We start from the raw sequence: 15,348 nt of genomic DNA on the forward strand, positions 1-15,348 counted from the left end.
GGGTGAATTGCAGCTCCGAGGAGCGAGCTGCAAAAGCGTCATTAACCATTTCCAAATGGTGCTATTCCATCTGGAAACACCTTTGTAGGACTCGGGTAATGGCCGTCGCTGGTTCTGATTATTCGCTGAGCTACACAGGTTGATGTGCAGAACGAGTGGTGCGTCGAGCACGGCTGTTAAATATGCAACGGTTGATCGTGGGCGTAATTTGAGCAGTACGGTAAACTGACGTGGCAGAATGCCGTCCAAAGTTCCGCCTTCTTGCAAAGACTGGGCTCGACCCCGGATATTGTTCAGTGCTGCTCAGAAACGGGGCAACTTCGGAATGAAGCTATCGATTGTTGATACATTATGCAGGAAATGTGTAAAGTTGCAGGCGTTGAAGTCAGTCAGTACCGTAGAAATCGGGCATTTCCTGGCCTGCACATGTTTGACTTGTGAAAACGTAACGCACAGTTTGGCCAATGCTGCTATTTTGAGCGAGATGGTATGTGACCTAAATGTGACTTCGTACAAACTTTACGTCACAAAAATTCCTGCTGATTTGGCAATCAATGACATCGATATTATCGCTACCGAATGGGGTAAACGGCTAGAACCAGATCAACTAAGACCATGCTATTGATTATTGAATGTATAGGTCAACATCTCATCTGTTCTGCACCGTCAGAGCTGTCGGCAGAGGCTGGCGACGTCAGTCCCTCCCCAGCCGGCACCGCGGCGTCCTCCCACGAGCTGGTGGAGCGGGCACTGATGTGGGCCGCCGACATCTGCCGACTCTACCCCCACATCTTCTCACTCATCTACATCATCTTCAAGGAGAGCAACAGCCCGGCCGAGGCGCTCACCTGGTTCAGAAATTGTGAGTGCTCTTTGAGAGGAGTTATCCCTAGCTTTTCTGAAGACTATGCCTATCACGGTAGCGTTGTGCGCTGTAGTCTGCTAAGATGCAAGCGTTGCGCTGTTTTGTGTTTTGTTTCAAGCATTGTTTGATGGTCAACTGTTATTTGTGCTTTGCAAAGTATCGTTATGACTTATGAGGGTCGTCTAAGTAGATATAACGTAGCGGTTTGCCACATCTTACAGCTCGATGTCTTTTCTAGTTAGCGCGGAGACCTATACCTATGTATTGCTATCGTTTTCAGTGATAAGCTACCAATTAGGAGTTAAGCGTTGCACTTCCTTTATCTTGATAAAGCCGAAACGCTGTTGACAACTCATAAGATTTAGTCATGTTTAGCAGCATTACGATATCTCTTGTGTTTTCGTTTTCAGTGATCCAGCGGAGCATGGAGAAACGGGCTAACATCTGGCAGCCATGGAACATGTCTTAAATCAGTGCTTTCAGCGGTGGGCCAATAACCCATGTGTTGTGGTTCTTTGGACATGTAGGTGACAGCTTCTATTAAAAAGTTGCTTTCTGTTTTATTGGAAACAGGAGAACAACTGAATGTTGTATATGGAGAGCATTGGATTGTACGAACCTGTTGCATTGTAAGTATTGTAAGACCGATTAAGCGCACGCACTTTCATGGTAACGTAAAATCGAAGCTATATCGCAAACCGTTCTTTTGAACCAAAATGAGTTATATGTAGGCATTGAAAACATTTTTATGCGCGAGCGTCGAAAAAGATGATTGCAGTGATACCTTATGGGCGCGTTCATGTTGAGGATGCATTTGTATTCGTTGGAGCATGAATGTACGAGCGAGGATGCTTCTTCAGTGTTTTTGGTGCGATGGCATCGTGTAATAAATAATCATTATTAGGTAAGGGCTTATCCTTTACATATTCGGGCTCATAGGTCACTTACATGAATAAATGCCTCCTGCTAATTTATGGCTCAATTCCTGTCTTTATGATGTTTAACTGATCCACAATAAACTACAAAAAATTCAATTTTAGCTCAAGCATATAGAAGTTTATTTAGATGCTTATGTACAACGTATTATATCTTCGAGTTCGGAACAGCTGAATAAAACAAAAATGGTATTCAAGTATTTATTGAACAAGCGAAGACACTTTCTGAATCAAAGAAAATGTTCAGTGAATGCTACACTATGCTGAATCGAGTAATACATCGCCAAACATAAACACAACATATTCATTGCAGCGATGGTCACTTTGACGTCGCTCAACAGCGCAATATCTTTCATCGACTCAGCCATAGATATCATGAGAGAGGTAGCTCATGGTATCTACTGGTTAGCAATATACAGTTTGATATTATGTCATCATCACAGTTGAGCTTCACCCAGCAAAGACCGTAGTGTAGCCAAATTGGATTTTCTGTACCGTCACTGTCAATGATGCATATATCGGCACAATAATGGCGACTTGTGGTTATGTGTAAACTAGATGTAAGAAGAAGTGTTTACTGAGCAGCTGCTAGCAAGAAGAGTTAAAAATGGTAATTGCAAATGCCTTTCGGTGAACGCATGCCCGGTCATCACGGGCACTCAGGGAAGTGAAGGTGGGAAGCGGATGAGAAGACAGCGTATATCGTAAGGAAAACGTGCGCACGCAGGCGACCACCCAGTTCCAGCTCTGGCGTTCATTAACTGCTCATTTTTTCATGGCGATATGACAAGGAGCCTGGCTCTCAGAACCGAAACCAACACCATTCGTTCGAATCCGTTAAAACATTCACAAATCACCGATAGAAGTACACAAATTTAATACTTTCTGCCCAGGACAGGAAGCAAATATTCATCATACATTATCCGTTATTCGACACATCGGCCTGACGCCTATACATATATAGATAAATTAATTCTGTTCACGGTAATGAGTCCAACATTTAACGTAACCACTTCAGATGAGGAGTTTCCCCTAACATTTTAATAACAGCGGCCCATAACACCACCCGCAAATACAGTCACCAATCCAGGGTACGGCTTCCCCAGCAACCAGTCGCCCTCTACCGTTCAATTACCCTCATATAGCAGGTGGCGTGACGTCATTGAGCAGTCGGTGACGTCACTGGCTCTGGCCGCTCACCACTGTAGCCACCCAGCAAAGGTGAGCCAAAAGGTGACAGAACACGAGCAGTAGCGTCACTGTTGAGTTCCTCTCATATGCCGTAATCGGCGTCCGTTTTATGAGTGTCTCGCGCCCAATATGAATGTCCATCACCATACAAACCTCGTCCTCTAACAATCTCAGATGAGGAAGATGACACAGGTCGCCCGGCCATGCCTTATGCTAGCGAGTGCGGAGGAGCGGTGTCATACAGCTTCGGGCGCGAAATGTACGCCAAACACTGGCGTGAATGCAAATGCACGAGCAAATAAACCACGCTGATATAATAACTCGCCGAAATATTTGGCGGATATCGTTCATCACCAGTCCCCTTTCAGTTCATGTTAAACATGCCAAACACCTCTAGCGTATGATTGAGCTCAGGCCTACGAATAACGCATCCCTCATACCAATCTTACCAATAACCGGCTAACATCTCTGATCATCGTAAATATCCAGCTCTAGTCGTTTTAACAATATCAACGACCTCATCCAACGATCTACACCCGTTCCCGATCATACCTTTTCCCACCACTCACAAACCCGCTCTTCAAAAATCGAGCCAGAGTCTGGGAGACTGCCACCGTCGCCACTGCCACATCCAAATCCACCGTTCCACTCTCCCTCCACCGCAGTCCGCAGTCCTCATGAATAGACACGAATGCGGCGCCGTCTTCTCCCCTTCCCCTCTCCGCCGTCTCCACCTCCCCTCTCCGCCTCTCCCTTTCCCGCGCCATCCTCCTCGCCGCAGCGCTCACTGGATGACGCAGAAGCGGCGCTGCTGGTCGGTCGACTCTGTCTCGAGCTGGTCGTCGCCGGCGGCGCGGCCGGCCAGCTCGGCCAGCTGTCATCTCTGCTCGAGCGTGGAGACCACCGGAGGCCGGCGGGGTCGGTTCTCCAGAGCAGTCTCCATGTCGGCCAGCACGGTAGAGGTCAGCCGGGAGACCAGCTGAGGGGCGGGCCGGGCGGCGGCCGGGTCAGAGTCGGCGCCCCGGCTCGAGGCTAGGTCACAGAGGGAGCCCCGGGCAGCAGCCGGGTCAAAGAGGAAGCCTTAGGTGGAGGCTAGGTCCCAGAGGGCGCCCTGAGCGCAGCGGCTAGGTCGCGGAGGTCGCCGTTGGGAAGAAGGGGTTATGGGGGCGTGACCGGGCGGTGGCAGGGTAAGAGGGGCGGCCCGGGTAGCGGCTAGGCTAGAAAGGAGCCCCCAGGCGAATGTAAGCTCAAAGAAGGCTCCCGGGTGGTGACCAGGTCAGAGAGGGCGCCCGGAGCGAGGAGAACAGAGAGGGCTTTCCAAGGCGAATACAAGGCCAGAGAGGGCGCCGCGGATCGTAACTGATCGGCCCGCCAGGTCAATCGGTAGACAGGTGAGCAAGGATGATGTGGGCGTCGGCGATGGCTATTGAGTACTTGACACCGGATGCAGGCTACTGGAATATAGAAAGAGCAGGGATGTCCATGGAAGTAGAGGCTACTAGAGTAAAAAAAAGAGAGAGAGAGAGAGAGAGAGAGAGAGAGAGAGAGAGAGAGAGAGAGAGAGAGAGAGAGAGAGAAAGAGAGAGAGAGAGAGAGAGAGAGAGAGAGAGAGAGAGAGAGAGAGAGAGAGAGAGAGAGAGAGAGAGAGAGAGAGAGAGAGAGAGAGAGAGAGAGAGAGAGAGAGAGAGAGAGAGAGAGAGAGAGAGAGAGCGTTGATACACAACAGGTAGACGGCTTCTATGTATAGAGCAAAGAGAGGCCATCAATGCACAACAGGAAAACGGCTACTTGGATATGGCGAGAGTAATGGCATAAGAAGGATGCCGAGCATGAAGGAGCAGAGGAAGCTGGAAGAATGTAGCGGTGGAGAAGGCATGGATTTTATTTACAGCACAGTGGAGAGAGAACGACAAAGGGATTGGTGAGCAAGAGCCAGAATCACAGCGGGGACCGATAGGTTGAGGAGTGTTGTACTTGTAAAGTATCAGAGACTATTCAAAGCGGTTTGGTTATGGTAACTGTTGACAAGCTGAATGCTCTAGGTAAAACCCGTTCTAGTTCCATGTGATTATGGAAGAGATTCATCTTGCAATGGGCATAAATGAGTCATGCACCTAAAACCTGTTCACAAAAAAAAAAACGTTCGGTATGGAGATGAGGGAAAACGGAGCCATAGTTAAAATAAGGAAACGTTCGCAAAGAAACGCAACGTAATAATGGTTTTTGTTCATGGATATTGGAGGGCAACAAGTAATAAAATAAGCAATTTCCAACATGCACAACATGCAATATTCCCCACCATTGAAGCGTGTTAAATAATCATGAAAAAATAAATAAGGCTATGGCCAAGGTAAGTACCTATAACTGGATGTTTAAGTTCCAAATAAAGAATGCATGTGCATGTTAGTGAGACAGACAAGAATAACTAATAAACACTTATCCTTCAAGGTTTTATTTGCAAAAAAATAGTCATAGAAGGATACATATAGAAACGTCGCTTCCATAGTGCATGCGCTGTTGTTAGATTTTAGAGGAAGAATGAATAGTCAGTGCATGCAAGTGATTACGGATGGATTTTACAATAGCACTAGACGAGTTTTTATCTCTAAAAGTGGTCGCAGAATAAAATGTAGTAAAATCGTTCTGTTGTTATATAGTAGCCGTTTTCACGACGGGCTATCCGGTGAACGCACCTAATTTGACGAAATCTACACCAAATCTTTTTACAATAAATTACTTCATTATCATTCCAATTTATGCCAGTGTTTTAATTGAAAATAGTGTCCGATAATTTGAAAAATAAGGCATATAAGCGTCTAAGCACCCCAAACTGATCACTTTTAAGAAACACACTGAACCTAACTTGACCAAATATGCACCAAATCTGCACCTTATCTGCACCAAATGTGTGCCAGATGACTGTCCTGAAAACGGTTAGTACCAAGTATATCATACATTTGTCAAAACCAGCCAATCCAGCCGTACCGACAAGTTATGTTCCAGAAAGTAAGAACTGTAACGTCTAAGAGCCAGAAAAGCGCCAAAACACCACGCGACGTTACGAACACTATTGGGGTCACCCAAAAAAGAGCACACAAAATCATGTAGCAGGTCTAAGAAGAACACCAGTCACAACCGAGTATCTGTAAATACATTGACATTATGGAGACTATCTGAAGTATTGCACACTTCATTCAAGCAGCGTGATTCACCGAAAAGCACGTCTCACGCCCATGCAGCGGCTTGTCTTCAACCTCACGAAGCAGGGGGAGTCATGCAGGGCACCCTGGTCAGACACAGGAGACAGTCGGACTCTGTGACAGAGTCGTCGAGCCGGGGTCGGGTCAGGACAGCTGTCCGCCTCAGGTCACGACCTGAGGCGGGTTGGGACTCGAGGTCACAGCTGGGGGACCGGTCAGGACCGGGAACTGGGACGTTTGGCTCAGAGACCCTCCGTCTATCCAGGGGCCGGTCACCTGTGAGGGCGGGACCGGCCGCTCACCGCGGCGACTCGGGGCCCTTGGGGATCGGTGATGCGGGCAGGAACCGGACCGGACGGTTGGCCAGGATCTGCTCCAGCTCTGTGCTGATCGCTGGCGTCAGCCGTGCGGTGATCTAAAACAGACAGTCACACACAGAGAACAAACTCAATCAGCGGCCAACCTCACTGACAGGGAGAGAGGAGTGGGGAGATTGAGAGGGAGAGAGAGAATGAGAGAAGATGAGGGGAACGAGAAAGACAGCGCAAGGGACAGAGAGAGAGAGAGAGAGAGAGAGAGAGAGAGAGAGAGAGAGAGAGAGAGAGAGAGAGAGAGAGAGAGAGAGAGAGAGAGAGAGAGAGGGAGAGAGAGAGAGAAAGAAAGAGGGAGAGAGAGTGAGTGAGAGAGAGAAAGAAAGAGGGAGAGAGAGAGAGAGAGAGAGAGAGAGAGAGAGAGAGAGAGAGAGAGAGAGAGAGAGAGAGAGAGAGAGAGAGATAGATAGATAGATAGATAGAGAGAGAGAGAGAGAGAGAGAGAGAGAGAGAGAGAGAGAGAGAGAGAGAGAGAGAGAGAGAGAGAGAGAGAGAGAGAGGAATGGAAAAGATGAGAGGCGTACTTGAGGTGTCCGTGAGCCGTGCAAGGGTGAATGGCTGATAAGGGTCACAGAGAACTGAGAATTCGTTGAACTGTATCCAATTTACTTTAGAGTTGGCGGCGTGCATAACATTGGGACGGCTATTTAACCTCTGACAGGTGGAAGCCACCTTATTCAAACATAGCAAGGGGTGCAAAATTAGGAATATTGCTCATTCAACGGCAATGTGAAAGCATTCAACAGTGCAGACTGCAAGGGCATACCTAAATCGAGTCATCATTGGTGGATCAAATAAAATGATGCTGCAAGACCTTCGGTTGGAAAAAACCAGTACTGCACGAGCTTACATACCTACGTCGATTAGAGGACAGCTTTGACATTTTTCGCGCGTGCGACGTAATAGCAATTTAACAAAGAGTTGATAAATACGGTCACAATATAACCAAGCTGGATCAGAGTGTCATGCATGCTATTTTTAGAACCTTATCATCATCATAACAGCACAGCAAGTTTCGAATAATGCCTTAAAAGGATGCGCCCCACTGGGAACTTCTCTCCTTATACTCAATGCATGACTGTAATGGTAAAATGGTAAAATGGCCACAAGTCGGAAAAGACCAAACAAACACGACAATAAAATAGAAATCCGTTTATTGAAGAAAATTAGAAGGCAATAGAAAATCCAACGCGTTGGAACACGTCGAATATATATATATATTTTCAAATTTCAATGCACTCGTAGCAGCACGACACTCGGACAAGCACGCATTTTGCGGGTGAGCGGAGCCAAATCATTATGTATGTGCTCAAAGTCTGCCTGACGGGCTTGGTCAGGTTACACAGAGAGAGACTTAACCCTGCACCTGCGTAGCTGCATATCATTGCAAAGCTTCACTTTATCGGTGCAAAGCAGCAGTGGCGGCACGAGGCGTCACAGTGAGGGCAGCAGCGCCAACAATAGCACGAAGACTGTGGCACCGGCAGCGGATGGGGCTGTGGGCTGCCGACGGCCAGGGGCACTGACACGGCCAGAACCAGAAGCCCAGTCAGCACCAGCTGTGGATGGGAAATGGGTCCGTCAGCTTACGAACTTCATAAGAAAAACAGAATAGCCGATGAACTCATCGGAGGCATCAAAGGGACCCTCCCACCTTCAAAAAAGTTATAATGAATTGGCATGAAAGTGATGTCGCTCAGTTCAGAAAGAGCGAAAACGAATATCTACCAAATTTCATCGAAAAATATTCACCGGTTTTCAAGATATTATACTTTTACTTTGTTTACTTTTTGGGATCTCCGCTGTTCCTAGCGACTTTATTTGAAAGTGCGGCATTTCCTGCGCGCAAAGCAGCATATACCACCGCGTGCTACCTTACGTTTCAGTAAAAGATTTGAAATCGTTAGATCTGCGCTGACCTCACACATTCAGAGGAGGCATTCTAATGCATAAGCCCCTCTGAATCCAAGTGCTGCAACTTTGAAATTAGATATTTTCGATTTGAGGCATTTCTCGATCTTGTGAGTGCTCAAACCGGTAAGTGCAAGCCAGGGACTCCATTTTGGCTAACTCAACTCAAAACTAATGTTAAGGTGGGATGGTCACTTTAAACCGCGCGTGGGGTCTGTCTATAACGCGACCTGGTGGGGGGCTATTTTCCCCCTCGTATATCCGAAACTTCTGGACGGATCCGCGAAATTCAAACGATGTTCGAAAGCCCTGTCAGCGTTGTCGAAGGAATACCAATTTTATTGACCTCGGGGTCACAGATGACGTCAGAGGTCAGGTCAAAGGTAAAATGTTTTGCCGTTCACGGGTCTTCTAGCCCTCGCCCGTAAACGGCGATCTGCCACCTTCGCCCATGCAGGGGGGGGGGGGTTGGTGCGACCCCCCCCCTTGGCGTTTGAAAACGGAGCGTCGTAGAGCTTAGCGGAAAAAACCAACGGATTGCTCTCGCCGAGATCTCGCGATTGGTGGTATATTTTTTGGTCCTAGGTCAACATTTGACCTACTTTTGACCGGTCAAAGGTCAAATTTTCGGAAAAATAGACTTTTTCAACTTTCCGCGGCGATTGCGGCAAAACGGTGGGCGATATCGACTTGAAACCTTCACTATCGTGTTCCTTGATCAATTCTCTATCGTTTGGTATGTATTTCGTTTCCCTAGCTCTAAAAATGGCGCGTTGGGAGCGCCGGAAGTCGGCAAGGTCACAGTCGGCGGGAGAAATTCGAAAAATCAAAATTTAAATTTTTGAAATCTGATTGTATTTTTGGATTTGGAAGGTCCATTTGCTCCCTATAGAAGCTAATATTGCTGCATATTCCCATTGAGGTGACAAGAATTAGCAAAATAGTGGTTCGGGCGCTTTTCAAAAATAGTACCGGACGCTGTTCCTCTTGTGACGTCATAGCTCCGTGACCTGACCTGACCCGGTCAAGTTTCTTATACCATATGATAGCCAATACTTGCCCCAACATGCATGGGAAGTTTAATCACGATCCATCAACCGATGTCCGTACCACCGGCAGGAAACCTCGGGCGTTGGCACTCAGTTTGTGAAAATCCGGCCGGAGGCTGTTCCCTTTGTGACGTCATAACTCCGTGACCTGACATGACCCGGTCAAATTTTTTTTTATCAAAAGATGCGCAAGGTTTGCCCCATAAGGTACCCAAAATTTGGCGGCGCTGCGCGCCGCCGTTTTTGCACTATTTCCGAAAAACCTCAGGGGGGGGGGGGGTTGCACCAACCCCCCCCCCCTACATGGGCGAGGGCTAGGGAATGCGCTATAACATCGAGTAAAACGCATTTTATCGAAAATCATCAATAGGGCGTCAGTTGCCTAGTACATACTCGTATGTTGCTATTACATAGAGGTCACTGATACCTAATACCATGTCAGGTCACAAGTCAGGTTACAAAGGGTTTCCAATTTTTCTAGGGCTGTGCTATGCATGTTTTGTGGCCAATTTTCATTTCCAAGCTCAATGGTATGGGTTATAAGACCATCAGGAACGTTTAGGTCACTTCCTGATGGAGGTCAGGTCAATGTCAGGTCAAAAAGGTCAAATTTCAAAATTGATATTTTGGCATAAAATGGTATTAAGTCGATGCAGCTCGTCACGGCGAGTCTAATGGTGGTCTTTGGTTTGCGCTACGTGGTCTAGAATTGCAACAAAAAAAATGAAAATTTGGCGCCATCAATTTTGAGCATTTTGCGCTATAACTTGGCCAAAAAAGAGAATCGATTTAAGATTTGGGATGTTAGTAGAAGTTGGTAAGGGCAATAACATTATATATTCTTTTTTTCGAAAATCGAAAAAAAAACTTTTAAACTTTCTGGCTATTATATTCGAACAAATATTTTAGAGGAGATTTTTGGGGGTCAACATCCAAAACTTTCAAAACTTCGAGATGGCAGTTTAGACGCCCTTGTAATTCTACACATTTTATGTCTGTAACATAGGTTTCGGCATCTTCAAAGCTATAGCCCTGACAGCTCTTCCCGCGAAACCTATTTTGGGTCGAAAACGGCAGAACATGACGTCACGTCACTCTGACGTCATTTGCGGCCAACCTCTCATAGCCTTTGACAAAGTTTTATGTTGCAATGTGTAAAATTTACTGAAGTCTGAAAGTTTGGTGATGATCAGCGCAGCAGTTCTGGAGATATATCGAAATGTCTGGGGGGGGGGGCAAAAATACTCCCCCCCCCCACCACCACCACCACCAGGGTGCGGTTTAACTAACGTCAGAAATGTGGTGCATGCTCGCCGTGAACTGGAATTGCCAATGAATAGACAACTGACATTGCAAAAGTATACACGTTTCTTTTTCGTGGCAGAGAAAACTTACCATCAATGCGAAGCGACTCATCTTGTTTAAAACCTTTCGTCTTCTTTTCTTTCTTCTTCGGTATATCGGGCCGCTGGCAGTGACTTGCCGACTGAATTCGGTGCGGGGTCAGCTCTGCAATTAAAGCTCACCACCAAGCGTTGGCTTATAAAGGCTTTCGTCAGCTGTCATTGGAACGTCGCGGTCTGAGTCATCTGCTGTTCTTCTGACAAGTCCTGTATGACCGCAATTGTCACCAGGCTTAGGGTGGCGTTACGTAAAACATGACATTTCATGCGACATTTCTATTCCTTGTTATGGACAAAAAGTGGGTTTTGTTCCACGTACATATATCACTTCGTCATTTAAAGGTCATGACTGATGTTTCCAGTACTGCAGTCAAACAAACAAGCTATTTTAGGTACATAATGGCCGCTTTCACAATTGCCATCTGGTACATAATTGGTGTAGAGTAGATGCAGATTTGGTAAGAAATTTGTGAAAATTAGGTTCAATGTATTTCTTAGTAGCTATCAGCTAGCCCGCGCCCCGTTGGGGTCTGTCGAGCAACGCGCCCTGTTGAGGGAGGGCAATTTGCCCCCCCCCCCCTTAAGATCTCCAGAACCACGCAACATAGCGACAAGCAGCAAACGGTGTTGGATAGTCCAACAGGGAACTACCTATTGACCCAATTTCATTGACCTAGGTCAAACCGATGACGTCACAGGTCAGGTCAAATGTCGAATTTTCACCGTTCATAGGCATTTCACGAAATGCATTGTAAAATCGAGTAAAATGCATTTCATTGAAAATCATCGATGGGGAAATGTTCGTCAAACACATTTTGCTATTTTAGGTCACTGATACCAGGTCAGGTCACAGAGTTCAGGTCACTGAGGGTCACAATATGAAAATATCATGTGATGCATGTTTTATGGTCCATTTTATATGCCAAATGCGATTATGTGGGTCAGGCAGCCTTTGGGGTCAGTTTAGATTATGTTCTGGTGAAGGTCAGGTCAAGGTCAGGTCACTAGGTCAGGTCAATTTAAGTCAAATTTCAAAGTTGATAGCTCTGCATAAAATGGGTATCAATCCGTTGTAGCTCATCACGGGGAGTTCAATGGTGGTCTTTGTTTTGCGCTACGTGATCTAGCATTGCTAAAAATTGAGTTAAAAAATTTGACGTCATCAATTTTGAACAGTTTTTTTTCGCTATTATAACCAGGCCAAAAAAGGAGGTATCGATCTAAAATTTGGTATGTATATAGATGAGCGCAGGAACTATCACATATATTCCGTTTTTTCGAAATTCGGAAAAAGTTTGGGATTTTTTGTGGTTTTCATAAAAAGTTAACCTTTTTAATTTTGGGGGTCAAAATCCCAAAATTTTGAAAATCTGAGATAGCAGTTTTGTAGCGCCGTCTTTTGTTTCCATGACCATGTAAAGAGCTTTGAAATGCTTGGTAACTGTAGCTTTTGTGAGCGTTTCAAGATTTCATGTTTTTTTGCTCATTTTTGCTCGCACATGACGGCAGTTTGACCTCAATAACTCCTGACCTAAGGTGACCTAATGCTTGAACTTTTATATGAAGTTGTCAAATTGATGCATTGATGCCCGGGAAGGTACTGAAAATTTGGCGGCTCTGTGCGCCGCCGGTTTCTTGCTATTCAGGAAAAACCACAGGGGGGGGGGCAAATTGCCCCCCCCCCAACGGGGCGAGGACTAGGGTTGAACTATTTGCTTGTACCTACATCTGCCTTGTCATATCATCAGACATTATCATCGATTATCCCACGCCCTGCTGGGGGGGGGGGGGGTGATGGAACATCCCCTCCCCCTGTGGTTTTTCGCAAATATCTCTAACTTTAGCACACCTTATCATATATTAATTCTACACATGTTGTGAAAATTTCAGACCAAGGTCGTTCAAGGACAGGTCAACAGGTCACTTGAAGTGTGACCGATCACACATCCGATCGCTTTGAAACTTTCAGCGATTGCTAAGAGCAATGGCATTCATAAGATGTATATCCCAGAATTTTGATACCGGTGACCTAAGGTCATGTTAATTTTGCGACCTCCCCATTAAGTCAATGGGAGAAAACTGAAATGCGCCGCTTTTGGGCGAAAGCAATTATAAACACCACCAAACACTAAATTACAAGTAACTTAGACACACTGAACATAAAAAATGGTGTCCGTGACCCCTGTTTATGTCCCTGAGGTCATCTCCGGTCGCAAACATGGTATCTAACAGTTCTTCGCAAATAACTTTTGATAGAAGCATGCTAGAGCAATGAAAACGCCTCAGGTGTGTTCAGCTCAACGATATGGATCGACTGATATGCAACATGACCATTTTCGGTCAGGTCATGACCTTAACTTGAGGTCAAGTTTTCAAGTGGACTTTTCAAGGCCAAGTTCCAGTTCATTCGATGCGTCTTGACGAGAGGAACACGATGCCGGTAAAAGTAACCTCGTGCAAGGCTTGGGTGCAAGGCGTTAATAGGGCTATCGAATGCGCTTTTCCGCGGCGCATCTATAGGTTCCCGAGTTATGCGTTGGCTTCTTGGAAATTGTCGATATTCGACCTGAAAATCGGCTGAATTTTGCCCTCAATGACCTCTGGTGACCTGACCTTTGACCTGACCAAAAAAGTGGCCGAAGTGACTTCGTCATTATTTTTGGCGCCCTTTCGAACACCGCCTTCTGCGTATCGCTACGTGGCCCAGGAGCCGAGTTAGAATGGGGGAGTTTAAATCCCCCCCCCAGCAGGGCGTGGAAATCCAGGACCCCCAGTGGGACACGGGTTAAAACACTGAAATACAATCAATATATGAAGATGCTTGCTATCAAAGAGATTAGGAGCAGATTTGGTGAGAATTAGGTGCGTTCGCCAGTTAGCCCGTCGTGAAAGCGGCTTATCTAACGTTACTCAGAGCGTTAGAAAAAGGACATAATGACCGTTTGCACGACGGGATTTTCGCAGTGGACCCTACTTGATACGAAAGTACCAATTTAAGGCCTTAGAATACCCACAATTGAAATAATTTAGCAACAAAATGTGTAGGTATTGCTTGTTCTAGGTATTGTAGGCTGTAGCTATTTATTAACTTGCTGCTTAGATCTAAATTATGTCGCTCAACAAATTGTTTTGATTCCTTTGAAATGTGCGATATAGCCATAGGAAATACCAGTTCGTTTATGCTACAGCAGCTAAAAAATAGGAGACATCACATAAAAGGAGGGTAAATAAATACCCTCCTCTTACAAAATAAGTACCGAGATGGGCTACCGAAATGTTAATTCACGAGTTCGTGAATTAACATTGCCGGACGGTCTTGGATTAGCAAATAGAGTCAAATGAAGTGGAAACCGATAAACAACGAAGTTTCTCTACGCTCAGAGGGCTGAGAAGGAGGCTAGGTAAGAAAAGTACGTAAGAAGGAGACATTCTGCCCCTTTCCCAGCAGGGCGCGTGTCATCATGCAAAAATTGTGCTCTTATTCGGTATTAAATATGCGGCTATCTATGTGTAGATATAGATATTAGATAATATCTGGCCTTATAAGTAATGAGTAGGTACCTCACATTAGCTGTTGTTCGTAAAAAAGTATTTTAAACTTCATTATCTAACCCAAACATCTATTAAATGGTTTTAATGTTTCAAACGGCTGGCTCAGGTCAATTTTACTTTTTCGACGTTTTTGAATCTTTTCCCCTTTTATCTTTTGAAAATTTAAGCAATGCTAACTGTTCCAAATTCACCTAACCGATTCGCATTCGGCGGCATTCGCATAAATTTAATTGATGAATATGACGCATAGATTTAACTCAATAGCTCAATGAGCGCATGACAGTCCTATGAGCGCTCAATGAGCGCATGGCGCATGGCATAGCGGGTAAAATAAGCCCGGAAAATGTCTAAGCACGTCCCACCCATCATTAACTTTCCCTCCTAGATCAAACAGGGTCACCAAACCAACCGACCGCGACACTATCCCGACGTAAAACGTACCGCCAGTGCCTGAATATGATCGACGACCTGCTGGCAGTTGACGGCGCCCACCAACACGCAGCCGACAGTGTCATTTTTCAGCGACCAGGCCACGGCCAGCTGGGTGACCGAGCAGCCCAGCTTCTCTGCCAGCAGGGAAATCTCGCGGAGTCGCGCCGCCGTCCGCTTGCCGTCCTCGGCGTTCAGCCTGTCGGCGTTCCACGGCGACATCTGTCGAGTAGAGCGGGAAACTTAGTTGCCGCTGCTAGCCGCAAGGTGTCCGTTACGCGAGGGAGGGTCAGAGAAGCCAAAGCATGGACATGGGACAGTCCAGCACTACATATATGGCGCATGGGTGGAGCTTTACATCGGGAAGTTGGTGGGGCAAAAAAGTTGTCAGACCTACAATGACCGACCGTTAAGTTAAGTTGGTTAAAATACAATATTGAAT

General features: G+C 46.1%; 1 protein-coding gene and 2 long non-coding RNA genes across 8 annotated transcripts in view; 1 reads left to right on the forward strand and 2 right to left on the reverse strand.

Annotated features, from left to right (window-relative positions):
- Positions 1–684: 684 nt before the first annotated feature.
- On the forward strand, positions 685–1,364 carry LOC122369104. The gene is made up of 2 exons (XR_006254353.1): positions 685–862; positions 1,276–1,364. It is a non-coding gene; the product is annotated as an uncharacterized LOC122369104 (long non-coding RNA).
- Positions 1,365–1,987: 623 nt separating this feature from the next.
- LOC122369108 (voltage-gated potassium channel subunit beta-2-like) overlaps positions 1,988–15,348 on the reverse strand; it is an 83,770-nt gene continuing 70,409 nt past the window's right edge. For 3 of the 6 annotated variants that reach the window (XM_043343553.1, XM_043343589.1, XM_043343572.1), the window contains 2 exons: positions 14,919–15,128; positions 1,988–3,970 (listed from right to left, as the gene is read on the reverse strand). In XM_043343553.1, coding sequence (XP_043199488.1) covers positions 3,869–3,970; positions 14,919–15,128 — 312 coding nt within the window. In that variant the 3' untranslated portion in view covers positions 1,988–3,868. Of the gene's footprint in view, positions 3,971–6,467; positions 6,607–14,918; positions 15,129–15,348 lie in introns of all 6 variants that reach the window. The other 3 variants (XM_043343545.1, XM_043343581.1, XM_043343562.1) reach the window with 2 other exon arrangements.
- On the reverse strand, positions 7,700–11,151 carry LOC122369138. The gene is made up of 2 exons (XR_006254361.1): positions 10,918–11,151; positions 7,700–8,121 (listed from the first exon to the last, which is right to left on the reverse strand). It is a non-coding gene; the product is annotated as an uncharacterized LOC122369138 (long non-coding RNA).

The sequence above is a fragment of the Amphibalanus amphitrite genome, unplaced genomic scaffold (assembly GCF_019059575.1).
Source record: "Amphibalanus amphitrite isolate SeventyFive unplaced genomic scaffold, NRLGWU_Aamphi_draft 000033F_arrow, whole genome shotgun sequence".
In the NCBI taxonomy this organism is placed as follows: Eukaryota; Metazoa; Arthropoda; class Thecostraca; order Balanomorpha; family Balanidae; genus Amphibalanus; species Amphibalanus amphitrite.